The sequence below is a fragment of the Arvicola amphibius genome, chromosome 8 (assembly GCF_903992535.2).
Source record: "Arvicola amphibius chromosome 8, mArvAmp1.2, whole genome shotgun sequence".
NCBI lineage: Eukaryota > Metazoa > Chordata > Mammalia > Rodentia > Cricetidae > Arvicola > Arvicola amphibius.
Genome location: NC_052054.1, coordinates 80483793 through 80496295, shown reverse-complemented (window position 1 = coordinate 80496295; position 12503 = coordinate 80483793). Strand labels below are relative to the sequence as shown.

Genomic DNA, 12503 nt, shown 5'->3' with positions numbered 1-12503 from the left:
CCACCATTGAGGCAGATTCTAGGTATCCCCCATGACATCTCCACGTTTATTTTTTAGATTTATTGTTTGTTTTCTGTATAAATGAGTGTTTTGTCTGCATGCATGGATGCACACTGTGTCCTCAAAGATCACAACAGGGCACCGAATCCCCTAGAACTCTGGGTGGTTGAGAGCCATCATGTGGGTGCCGGGAACTGAACCTGTCTTCTCTGCAAGAACAACGAATGCTCTTAAACACTGAGCCACCTTTCCAGCCCCAGATCTTCAAGTTTATACATGAGTTGCTATCCCTCCTAGAACCAACCGCCTCCCCATCAGCCATCAGTGGTGAGGTCAAACCCAGCTATGCCCTCCAAACCCTGGGCTGAGGCCAAAGGGAAGGAAGAGTCTGTCAGTCTAGAAGGACATTTGGAAGGTCACATGCCAAGTTGTGGGGTAGAAGGATTGGATGGAAGCAGTAACAAGCAAAGGGCAAAGCTGTACGCACACATGCGCACACACACACCACACACGCCTCCGCTGCAGTGTGCCATCTGCCTGTTCCCCATGCCGAGGCTCTCTTCTCACACCTGCAAACTGGGCGGAAGGACAACCCCTTGGAGTAAGAATTAAGTTCATTAGCGAAAAAGGCTGCTTTGCCTCCACCACTCCACCACAGAGAGCCTCCTTGGACACCAGTCTTGTAGAGCTGTAAGGAGGTGTCTCCTGTCCACCGCCAGGGCCTGTCCTCCCTGAGCCGCCTCCTCCCAGCCCCCACCGGGGCCACTAGAACCGTGAAAGGGTTATTTTCTGCACAAAGAATTTCACGGCTCAGGAGGTGCTGGCTCAAAAGCCCAGACCACAAAGGTGTCTGGTGTCCCTGGCTATTTGCCTCTATGTCCTGAACCTGCCCCACAATGTGGCTTCTTCAGGACCTTATTCCAAGCAGAACTGGAAGCTAGGATGGGGCCAGCCACCCCTTGCTAAGAGTCTTCCACCTTGGTCCTGGTGACCTAGAATCCTATAATGGGCCAAGAAGAGGTCAGGGTGCTGGGGACCTGTTGGGACACAGGACAGTATTCTCAACCTGGGGAAGGTGCAGGTAGCAGACAGACCAATCATATAAAAGAATACAATCATGGTATGGTGGTGCACACTGAAACAGAAAGACCACCAGGTAGTAGCTAGCCTGGGCTACATAATGAGACCCTGTGTCTAAAAAAACAAAAGGGCCTGGAGAGATATGGCTTAGCAGTTAAGGATGCTGGCCTCCAGGCCTAATGACCTAAGTTCAACACATAAGAACCATATAGTGAAGATGTCTTCCAAATTGTCCTCTGACCTTCATATGTATGCCTTGGTATGGATGTGTGGTCTCACACGCAAAGAGTAAATAAAATATAATAAACACCGAAACAATCCCATGTTGGTACCTAACCAACATCTAACTATTCTGACAAAGTAGGTAAAAACCAAGATGGCCCAGTAAGTTCGGAGGGAGGCAGATTATTCAAAATGCGCACAGAAAATACTGTGAAGGTGACATTGGAGCCCTGGGTTTTAGAACAGTCAGTCCTTCCATCACCTGGGGACAGTGGGCGGGGAAGGGGTGAGGGGTGTCCAGGCAGGAAGTAGGGCAAAGGCCCTGAAGCAGTGATGAGCTGGTGTGCTGGGGGTGGGGAGAATCGGTGGACGGTAGAGTGGGAGGAGAGCTGGGAAGATGACGTCAGAGGCGCGGGGCGCGCGTGGGGGGGGGTGGAGATCGCGGGAATGGCCCTTTTGAAACTGGCACCTCCGACCCCAGAGTGGTGGGATGTCAAGGTACCCTTTGAGCTTGTATGTGGTTTGGAGGTTTCTATACAGCCCTAGCCTGACCCCTTCACTCCTTCGAGCCCTCTTAGGTTCTGGCTCAGTAACCTCCAGTCCGAGGGATCTCAGATGTCAAAAGTAGATCCCTCGGATGTCCCAGCCCCATGTCCTCGTGAACTCGATAAGGTTAACCTTCATAATTAGGAAAACAGAAACTGGTCCCCCAAACTGTCCTCCAAGTCCTCTTCGGTGTCTGGAGATGACCTTTCTCGGAAGAAGAAGAGGAAAGGGTCCCTCCATCCCAAAGAGTCTGGCGAAGTCGGAGTGACCCAGGCCACTCCTCCGGTGCGCAGAAGCCGGGGAGCCACCAGAGAGGCCGGTGCCCCGGCGTCTCCCGGGCCGCTGCGGCAAAGGCTGGACGGCCGCGCCCTCCCCCCGCGGTGATTCATCCCGCCCCCTCCCGTTCCCTCCTCCCTCTTTTGGCTCCCTCCTCCCTCCCGGGCCGACGCTGCAGTGCGCAGGAGCCCTTGGTCCGCGCCCCAGAGCCTGGAGCCCGACAGCGAGCTCCCAAGCTGCGTCCGGAGCCAGGCAGGGGTCGCCGCAGCCTGGATGCGCCCTGTGGCGCGAGCGCACGCAGCATCCCGAGCCTCCCGCCGCGCGGCGGGGATGCCCGCTCTCCCGGCCCCGGGGCTGGGCCCCCGGCGGTAACCGGAGCGGGGGGGCGCGCCCCCCCAGCCGCAGCTGCCGCGCCCGCGCCCGGCGCCCGGGCCAGTCGCCTTCGGGCCCCATCGCCTGTCGCCGCGCTCTGCGCACCCGCTGCCCTGCGCGGCCATGGGGACACTGCTGGCCCTTGTGGTGGGCGCGGCGCTAGGTGAGTGTTGCTGGGGGACACACGCCATTGGCGTTGGCGCTCGGGACGCCCCTCCCCGCCCGCGTGGCTCGAGCTCGCCAAGTCTCTGCCTGGGAAGTTGTGCGCGGTGCGAGGTCGCTGGGGCCGCGGGACCCCAGATGACACGGGAAGAAGATTCTGGAGATACAGGAGATTCTCGGGGGTGGGGGGAGCACTTGGCACGGAGGTTGGTCTGCGGGCGCCGGGCCGGGGGCGAGGAGACGCGGAGTCAGCTGCTTGCAGAGCCCCGTAGGCTGCAATGTGACACCCACAGCCGCGTGAGGGGTGGGGGAAGGCGTCGCCCGGGGACTGAGGCCCGGAGAGACAAACCCGGAGGGATGGATACCGAGGGAAGACACCAAGCAAGCCCTGGGAGTGGGAATAAACCAAGAGACTAAGGCAGACGACAGGGATATTGGAGCGAGAGAGTTGCGAGCCGGAGCCAGGGACAGAGAAACTTGAGAAAGGTGGAAAGATCTGGAGAGACCGAGAGGGGATGGAGAATGCCTGCCAGATGGGAGTTTAAAACAATAACAGTAATAGTAATGGTGAGACATGCAAGGATGGGAAGAAAGAGAGAGGGACATAGCGGTGCTGGGACCTCAGACACCCCTAGGAGGAATAAATTTAGGGGACACTGAGGCAACAGGGAAGGTGAACCAGAAGCCCTGAAGACTAAGAGATCAGAAGGCTGGGGGACAAGGAAGAGACCCAGAGCTCCAATAGTAGACAGGACTTTGTCAGCTAGCGAGTGGTGGAGGCAAGAGGGGACAGGTAAGAGGGTGAAGGAGGGATCTGAGGCTGAGCAAAGACCCTGAGGCAGGAAAGAACTTTTAACCTAGGGTGAATGTCTTGAAGTGAGGGAGTCTGTGAAAAAGGGGACAAGGCAGGGTGGTGAAGTTGGGGAGGGGGTGGATTACAGAGAGCCTAGAGGGAGAAGAAGTGGGGCTGGAGTGAGCCCCCCTCAGCCAACCTTCCCCTCTCTCAACCCATGGCTGGTTCTGCAGACCAGTTTGGTGGGAGTGGCATGGACTGCTAGAACCCCTGCCTAGAAGGCTGTTGGCGTTCTGAGAGCCAGGGTGCTTCAGTGGAGTTACTCGCCCCAAGGATATCCTCCAGAGTTCTACCTAGCGACTACCAGCAGCAAAGATGACAATTTCTTCTACCTAACAGGCAGGGGAAGGGAAGAGTGGGTAGGGGGGTGAGAAACTGAGGCTCCCAGAAGATGAGGAGCTTGTCAAGGTCACACAGGGAGCGAGAATCAGGGATAGGTTTGGCATCCACTCTGTGCAGAAATGGTGAAACGGAAACAGATGGGTTTTTTGTGGGGCAGCAAGCCCGGTGCCGCCTAGAGTGGCAGGTGCCTCGCTGAGCTGAGCCCACTGTGTCCGCAGTGTCCTCAGCTTGGGGGGGCTGCGTGGAGGTGGACTCCGAGACAGAGGCTGTCTACGGGATGACCTTCAAAATCCTGTGCATCTCCTGTAAGCGTCGCAGCGAGACCAGCGCCGAGACTTTCACGGAGTGGACCTTCCGCCAGAAGGGGACAGAGGAATTTGTCAAGGTATGTGTGGGTGCCTGGGCTGGGATGGAGCCGGATGGAGCCGCCAGTGCTGGATCTCAAGGCTGCTTGCTTGCTTTTCGGTGTTGCTTTTAGTGCTGTGGGGACAGGGTGTTGCTAAGTAGCTCAGTCTGGGCTCTAACTCTTGGCAATACTCCTGCCTCAGTTTCTCGAGTACTGGTATTACAGGCATGCATTTGGCTTGTGTGGGTGCTTTGCTAATGATGAACTGGATATGATGAGTGGCCTGGATTTAAATCCCCACTCATCACAGAGTACTGATCACCTTAGGCAAGTTACTGAGCATGGCTCCTGTAACCGTGAGGGGTCGTGGTCTCTGCCCCCTATTTTTTTAAAAAATTACATTTATTTGTATGTGTGTATGCACATGCCATAGCATATGTGTGGAGGTTAGAGCATAACTTGCAGGAGTCCATTTTCTCATTCTACCACATGGTCCTAAGGGTCGAACTCAGGCTATCAGTGTGGTGGCAAGTACCTTAACCTGCTAAACCATCTCGCTTCAGCCCCTTAGGTCTGCATGAGGGTTGAATAAGTTGATGCAGCTGGCATATGTTGGGTAGTGAAAACCTGCCACTGGAATTAGTTGGCACCAGCAAAAATGTCTTGGGCGCCCATAGAGCACCATCAAAGAGCAAAGTTTTACTCTGTGTATCTTCTGAAATGTGCATGTGGTAGGAGAGGGAGCCTGTGTCCAAGGGCGACCAGTGTCTGGGAAATAAGCATGGAGAAGGGGAATGCAGAAGCCAGGCGAAGCTTTGGACTGTGGGCCTGTGTGGGTATATGTGTCTCGGGGCTAGGACAGTCAGGAGCTGCCATGGTCCTAGCTGAGATCTCAACCTCCTTGACCCCTCACTACCCAAGTCAAGATGCCTGAGTTTGGGCTGAGGGCATAGCTCAATGAGAGAACACTTGCCTGAAACCCACCAGTAAGGAACTGAAGGCGGGGTTTGGCAATAGAACCCTTGCCAGAAATTCAACAGTGAGGGGCTGGGAGTGTGGCTTAGAGGTAGAACCCCTGCCTAGAATCCCTCAATGAGGGGCTGGGGTGTGGCTCAGTGGTAGAGCCCCTGCCTGGAATCCCCCAGTGAGGGGCAATGGTGTGGCTCAGTGGTAGAGCCCCTGCCTAGAATCCCCCAGTGAGGGGCTGGCAGTGTGGCTCAGTGGTGGAGCCCCTGCCTAGCATATGCGAAGGTTGCAATGCCAGAACCACTGAAATAAACAAAAGATGCTGCTGCCATATATACATCATCTGTCCTTGGGAGGGTCAGGATGGGGGACAGTTTGGGGGCCACACTTGTGGAAGACAGACCCAGACAGTGACTTACATACCCCACTCATGACTAACCACCCCAAGATCCTACGCTATGAGAACGAGGTGCTGCAGCTGGAGGAAGATGAGCGCTTTGAGGGCCGCGTGGTGTGGAACGGGAGCCGGGGCACCAAGGACCTGCAGGACCTGTCCATCTTTATCACCAACGTCACCTACAACCACTCTGGCGACTACGAGTGCCATGTCTACCGTCTCCTCTTCTTTGATAATTACGAGCACAACACCAGCGTCGTCAAGAAGATCCACCTGGAGGTGGTGGACAAGGGTGAGTCAAGCTTTGTCACCCTCCGGCAAGCCAGATGGAGGGACAGATGGAAAGAAGGGGACAGGCTGGTGCCGCAGCCACAGGGGGAAGGACACCCCTTCCTGGTTCTGGAGTCTTCGGCGCTTCAGCCCATGGGAGGTCAGAGTAGGTCTTTCCCCCACAAATCGTGGGCACTAAGCTGCATTCATGTAGTGTGACCTCGGACAGGTGTCTTCCTTTCTCTGAGCCCTAGGATTTTCCCCAGGGACCAGAGAGAATATTGTATATGGCTTGGAGTGTCTCTTAGGTGAGGGCACACGGTGGTGAGCTGGGGCCTTACTGGGGACCACATGGGGAATAGCAGAGGCCTGTGGTTTTTTTTTTTTTTTTTTTTTTTTTGAATGGAGCCAACATTTTGCTTTTAGCGTCTTTGGACCGCTTCCTCAGACCACCATAGTTTTTAGTTTTGAGGCAGGGTTTTGCTTTGTAGCCCAGGCTACTCTCCAGCTCCCTTTTGTTTGTTTGTTTGTTTTTCAAGGCAGGGTTTCTCTGTGTAACCCTGGCTGTCCGGGAACTCACCCTGGCTGTCCGGGAACTCGTTCTGTAAACCAGGCTGGCCTCGAACTCAGAGAGATCCATGTGTCTCTGCCTCCCGAGTGCTGGGACTAAAGGCTTGCGCCACCACTCGGAGACAGACCTTCTTCTGATCAGCGTCAATCGGAATTTTCCAGAGTTCATGTGTCCTCTTGTCTTAGAAAGTCAGGGAGCTATTCCAAGCCTGGAGACAGTGAAGGACTCTGGGAAGTGAATCCCTGGGGGCCAGTAGCACTTCCCATCCTCCCGACCTGGTCCCTTGGCATTCTGACTCCTTAAAAAGTCCCTGTTGGACCCTCCCACCAGCATCTGAGGGAGGGGCTTCACCACCCCATATTGTTGACCCAAAGGCCCAGACTCAGGGAGATGAGATCCTGCAACCAAGTCACCTGACTGGGTCACGGATCTGAATCCAGCCTTGCTTGGGTTAACAACCCCCAGCCCCAGGCGGTTTCTCGGTTTCTCGCGTGCATCCGTGTTCCCTCAGCCAGAGTCTGCAGGATCCTTGTTATAATTAGCTTTTTTTATGTTTCTCATCAAAATGGTACAGAAGGCAAGTGAGAGGCGCATCCGAGAGAGGCACAGGGATGTCACCACGCTGGGTGTGTGGTGGGCGGTGGGCACAGAAAGTGGAGTTTTGCCTGCGAGATCCGGGTTCAGGGGAGTGAAGGCCACTCCAAAACCAGGCTTCACAAACCCCAGCTTCTGAGGGAAAGTCCCCGCCTCGCCTCCTGCGGGGCCCTTGCTCAGGCCACGCCCACCGTAAAGCTTGACTTTTATCCACATTCTCTGCTCTGCCATACAAAACTCTCCGTCCTGCGCTGGTGACTGTGTTCAGAACACAGAGCCCTTTCTGCTGAGCTCATGTTTCCAGAAGACTCTAGGTAGCATGTTCTACCTGCCGTACCACAGTACTGCTGCTTTAATTTTCTTTTTGACAATATTTTTATTTCTTTGGTGTGCGAGGCATATGACGTGCACATGTTGTGGTGCATACGTGGAGGTCAGAGGTCAACTTGCGGGAGTCAGTTTCCTCTCCTTCGACCACGTGGACCCTGAGGATCAAACTTGGTGGCAAATGCCTTGACCCGCTAGGCCTTCTCAGTAGCCATAGTTTATTGCATTACTTTTTGACATTTAATTACTTACTTGCATGTTTATCTTGAGACATGTTGTCCACTAGGTAGCCCAGGCTAACATCAGATCCATATTCCTACTCAGCTTCCTGAGTACTGGGATTATAGGTGTGAGTCACCACACCTGAAAAACTAATCTGTGTTGTTCCACTTTCCCAGACACAGGGTTTCTCTTGTAGTCCTGGCTGTCCTGGAATTCGCTCTGTAGACCAGGCTGGCCTCGAACTCTGAGCTCCACCTGCCTCTGCCTCCTGAGTGCTGGGATTAAAGGTGTGTGCCACCACGGCCCATCTGTCCATAGCTGGTTTTCTTCTATGTTCTATTTTTTTATTTATGTTCTTTTGGGGGCTTTAAAGAAAAGACAAGGTCTAATGTTACCCAGGCTAATGTTCAACTTGCTATATAACCAAGGATAACCTTGAACTCCTGACTCTCCTTCCCGTACCTTCCACATGCCAGGATTAAAGGTATGTGCCACTTTGCCCGTTTTATTGAGTGCTGGGACACAAGCCCAGGGCTTCGTGCATGCTAGGCAAGCACTCTGCAAACTGAGCACCTACTTTTGGGGCTTTTTGATGCAGGGGCTCCCTCTGTAGCCCAGGCTGGTGTGAGACTCCTGCCTCAGCCTCCCAGGTGCTGGGGCTAGAGGTGTGAGCCATCTCACTGGTTCCTAGCAGGTCTGGTTGTTGTTCTCACCGCTGTCTTGCTGTGTTCCTGGCATCACCCATTGTAGCCCCTAAACACGCATGGAGTCACATCCCAAAGCCGAGTGATGGATGAAGGCATGGAAGGTGGCAGGATGTAGCTGGGCACGACAGGGACGTAGTTACACACTCAGGAGGATCTGCACCTCACAGCGTCTGAGGCTGCCGAGGACTCTGGCCCACAGAAGGGCTGCTGTGTGGACCCACAGGCAGTCTTAGAGGATTCTAGGGGCCTTAAGTAGGCGAAGGCCCAATGGGGATCCTTCCTGAGGCTGAGATAGAAGCCGGGCTGTAGAGAGAATTCAAGGTTCTGGGCTGTAGAGAGAATTCAAGGCTACCCTGGGGAACATTTGTCAAGACCCCATGACAAAATGAAAGAGGGGTTGTGGGTCAGTGGTAGTACTCTGTCTGGGTCCAGTTCTCAGGAAAGATGGGGTATTCAAAGAGCCCCCCAGGAGCCCCCCCCCATGTGACCCGGTGGGCTCTCCCTTGGTCTCATCTGTAAAGTGAGGACCCCTGCAGTTCCTCCTCCTGAGACACCCAGTGGTTTGGCAAAGACGGCCTGGGTATTAATCAGCTGTTACAGCATTCGCCTTGGCCACAGGACAGTGACCATACACTCTGAACAGTTATGCTTGGGGTCGAGCCCTAGCTCAGAGCCCATCTCGGCTGTGCGTCATTGGCTCAGCACCAAACTATCTCTGGGCCTTGGAGTCCTTATCTGGAAAATGGGCTGTAGATAGAAAAGACAACCGAATGGAATGTTTAACTCTCAGCATTTGGAAGGCAGAGGCAGGAGGATTGTGAGTTCGAAGCCAGTTTGGCTACATAGAGAGTCCCTGTCTCAGGCAAACAAAGAGAATTTATCACAGAGTCGGGTAGAGAGGGGTCGCTCATGGCATGGGTGAACCCTGATGAATGAATGAATGAATGAATGAATGAACGAGCAGATGGGGGAACATCCAGCCCTGTAGCCTGCCCTCCTCCCTCTGACCCAGAAACACCAGCATTGTCCTGGCAGGGCAGCAAACATAAGGCTCACAGGAGAGGAAGACCTCACTGGCCAGCAGGCGTAGGGCGGGGGTGGGGGGAATGAGATCCGGGCTACCAAGGGGGCCAGGGATGTAGGGTGGACACCGGCCAAATCTGGCTGAGGAGTTGTGCCAAAGCGTCCTTCCCCTCCAGTCCCCTGGCTGGACACGTTCCCTTTACAGTTTAAATTTAGGCCCCATGAAAGGAAGCTGGAGAGGCAAGCCGGCAATGCGCAGAGCAGGGAGGCTTTCCCGAAAACAGGCCATGCTGAGCAGCGCTGGCCTCCATGCTCCCTGTTCTTCTGTTGCCTCTCCGCAGCAACTCTGAGTGTGTTTGTCCTCATCTGACAGAGGGGCACTGAGCCTCAGAGAGGGAGAGTCTTTTGCCTGAGGTTGCACAGCTAGTAAAAAGCAAAGCCAGAGCCGGGAGGTGGTGGCACATGCCTTTAATCCTAGCACTCCAGAGGCAGGCGGATCTTTGTGAGTTCAAGGCCAGCCTGATCTACAGAGCGAGTTCCAGGACATCTAGGGCTACACAGAAAAACCCTATCTTGGTTAAAAAAAAAAAAAAAAAAGCAAAGCCAGTTCAGACCCCAACAGTAGACACAGAGTGGCCTCGATTACAACAGCAATAAGAACACCCCTTGAGAGTCATGACAGCCTGAACACTGTCCTGAGAAACTGGTCTTTTGTTTGTTTGTTTGTTTGTTTGTTGTTTGTTTTTGCTATTGGAGGTAACAGAGGCCCAGAGAGGCTTAGTCACTTTTTTAAGGTCACACAGCTGGCAGAGTTGTGATCTGAACCCCAGGCATTTGATTTGCAGAGTCAGTCTGTCAGCGCGGCGCACGCACCCTCCTAAATGTCACAAATGCCACAGGGAGGCAGGGTGACAGCAACCCCTAGGCCCATCCCAAGCGCCTTGTCGCTATCAGAGTCCCCGTAATTCCCGTGGAAACCAGCACAATAACCTTGTTTGCGGCCCAGGCTCAGAGAGGTTGAACCACTTGCCTGAGTTCACACAGCAAACATATGACACTCGGAGGCTCTTGTGTCTCCTCTGCCCCCTCCTTCAACCATGCCCGGCCCCTGCAGCCAACAGAGACATGGCGTCCATTGTGTCGGAGATCATGATGTACGTGCTTATTGTGGTGTTGACCATATGGCTCGTGGCGGAGATGGTGTACTGCTACAAGAAGATCGCCGCTGCCACGGAAGCTGCTGCACAAGAAAATGCGTGAGTGGGGCTGGCGAGGCCGGCTGAGGCCACCCTGGGGCCATCTGTCACTCCAGCCTCTGCGGCAGAGACAATAGCATAGCTGTTTGCAGATGAGAAGAGGATGGCACCGCTGCCAGGCAGCAGAGCCAGGATTCGAACCCTAGTCTTTCTGGTTGCCTCTACAGATTCCTGGATGTCACCGAGGTGCCCTGTAGTTACAGAGGCCTCTCAGACTCAGGGGGTTCCCGCTCAGTCCTCTCCAGTCTCAGTAGCCCTGCATGCCTGAGGCAGGGACCCCATTCTGTTCAGGGTTGGGCCCAGGGGTCACTGTCTGCCTTGCTTTTCCCTGAACAGCTCGGAATACCTGGCCATTACATCCGAGAGCAAAGAGAACTGTACGGGCGTCCAGGTGGCTGAATAGCGCTGGTAAGGCTGATGATCCGCTCTGGGCACCGCCAGCCAGGAAGAGGGTTCAGGGACTGGGTCTCCAAGTCTCTACTTCTTACCCTGCAGGCCCTGGGCTTCACCTCAAGGAAGAGCCAGCCCTGACGGGTATCCTCCCCCAGCAGTGGGGATCAGCCCCTGATGGGTACCCTCCCCCGCCAGTGGGAGGTCAGCCCCTGATGGGGACCCTCCCCCAGCAATGGGAGTCAGCCCATCGGTCTCCCCAGCCTCACAATCCTGCAGAGGAGCCACCTGGGTGGGAGCGGGCAGGGACTGATCCCACCTCACCCACCGCCTCCCGCCCACCGTCCCACCGCCATGCATGACGGGTGAAGCAATATGGCCGCCCCACCCTGCTTTTGCTGCCTGTTTGGGGGAGGGGGCGGTGAGACGAGGGGGCAGGCCCCGCCCCCTTCTTTTTGCTGATTTGCACTTAGGCCACTTCCCACACGCACTGCCAGGCCAGCCGGCTCCAGCCCTGCTTGATGGGGTCAAGAGGGGCCGGGACAGGGACAGTCGTGGGCAGGGGTTTCTGGGTTTCATCTCCCTTTCGCTTCCTCCGGCTGGACCTGGGGTTCCCTCTCCGTGACACGTCCTAGACATGGCCCACCCGCCCTCTCTCACCAGCCTTCAATTGTGGTCTCTCGGGAAGGGCCTCTTCGGCCTCCTCTCTTTACAGAAGTAGTTTTTGTTCATGAAATAAAGATTCTTGGACTCGAGTCTCCAGTCTCTTATTAGCATCCTCAGCTCCCCCGGTCCCCGTCCCAAGGCCTTGGAGTGCTTTTTGGGAATCCTCCTTCCCAGCAAGCAGCAAGGCCCTGGCCACATTGGAGGGACAGAAGAAGGGCTTAGAGCTTGGTTAACGTTGTGACTCTGGGAGTCGTTATTTCTGTGGGTAGGAGTCAGGGCTGGGAGTCCAGAAGGCGGCTTTGTGATCTGCAGGGACAGGCAACTGGACGTTAGGGTTTTGTGGAGCTTGCTACGCTCTGAGAATTCTGAGTAAAAGTTTTGGGGAGATGGAGAGGGCAGTGCAGTGAGACAGCAAGAAAGGTGGACAGAGGCAGAGAGACAGAAAGGAAGAGAGAGAGAGAGCGAGAGAGAGAGAGAGAGGACAAAAGAAAGAGAGACAGGTAGACAAAAGCATAACGATCGATTGCGATCGCGGTAGCGGCAGAGCCACAACAGGGAAGGAGGCGAGGAAGACAAGAGTCAGGCCCATCGGGCAGGCAGAATCAGTGTAGCCCCTGCCTGAGAGAGGTGTCAGGTCTGTGGCTGGAGGAGGTACAAGAGAGGGCAAGTAGGTGGCCTGCTGTGTGAGGATGGCTGTTGTGACTCAAACGCCAGCCCGGGCCATTGGGCAGGTGTAGGGGGCCTCCTGGGCAGCTGTGGTGTTTATCTGGATCTGGGGTCCGACCTGCATGGCACTTGGCGGCTGGTGGGACTGGATGCACTTGCGTCTAGCCACTTCCGGTCACTTGGCCTGCGCCTGGGCAATCAGTGTTGCCTTTTCAGGGCCAAGCCCCCCCATCCCCCTATCAGGACTTT

General features: G+C 55.1%; 1 protein-coding gene across 1 annotated transcript; it reads left to right on the top strand.

Moving 5' to 3' along the window:
• Nucleotides 1-2314: 2314 nt before the first annotated feature.
• On the top strand, nucleotides 2315-11677 carry Scn1b (sodium voltage-gated channel beta subunit 1). The gene is made up of 6 exons (XM_038340478.1): nucleotides 2315-2659; nucleotides 4072-4238; nucleotides 5614-5854; nucleotides 10391-10532; nucleotides 10869-10940; nucleotides 11028-11677. Exons 1-5 carry the CDS (start codon nucleotides 2620-2622, stop codon nucleotides 10933-10935), a joined length of 657 nt encoding a protein of 218 aa, XP_038196406.1. The 5' UTR covers nucleotides 2315-2619; the 3' UTR covers nucleotides 10936-10940; nucleotides 11028-11677.
• Nucleotides 11678-12503: the final 826 nt, after the last annotated feature.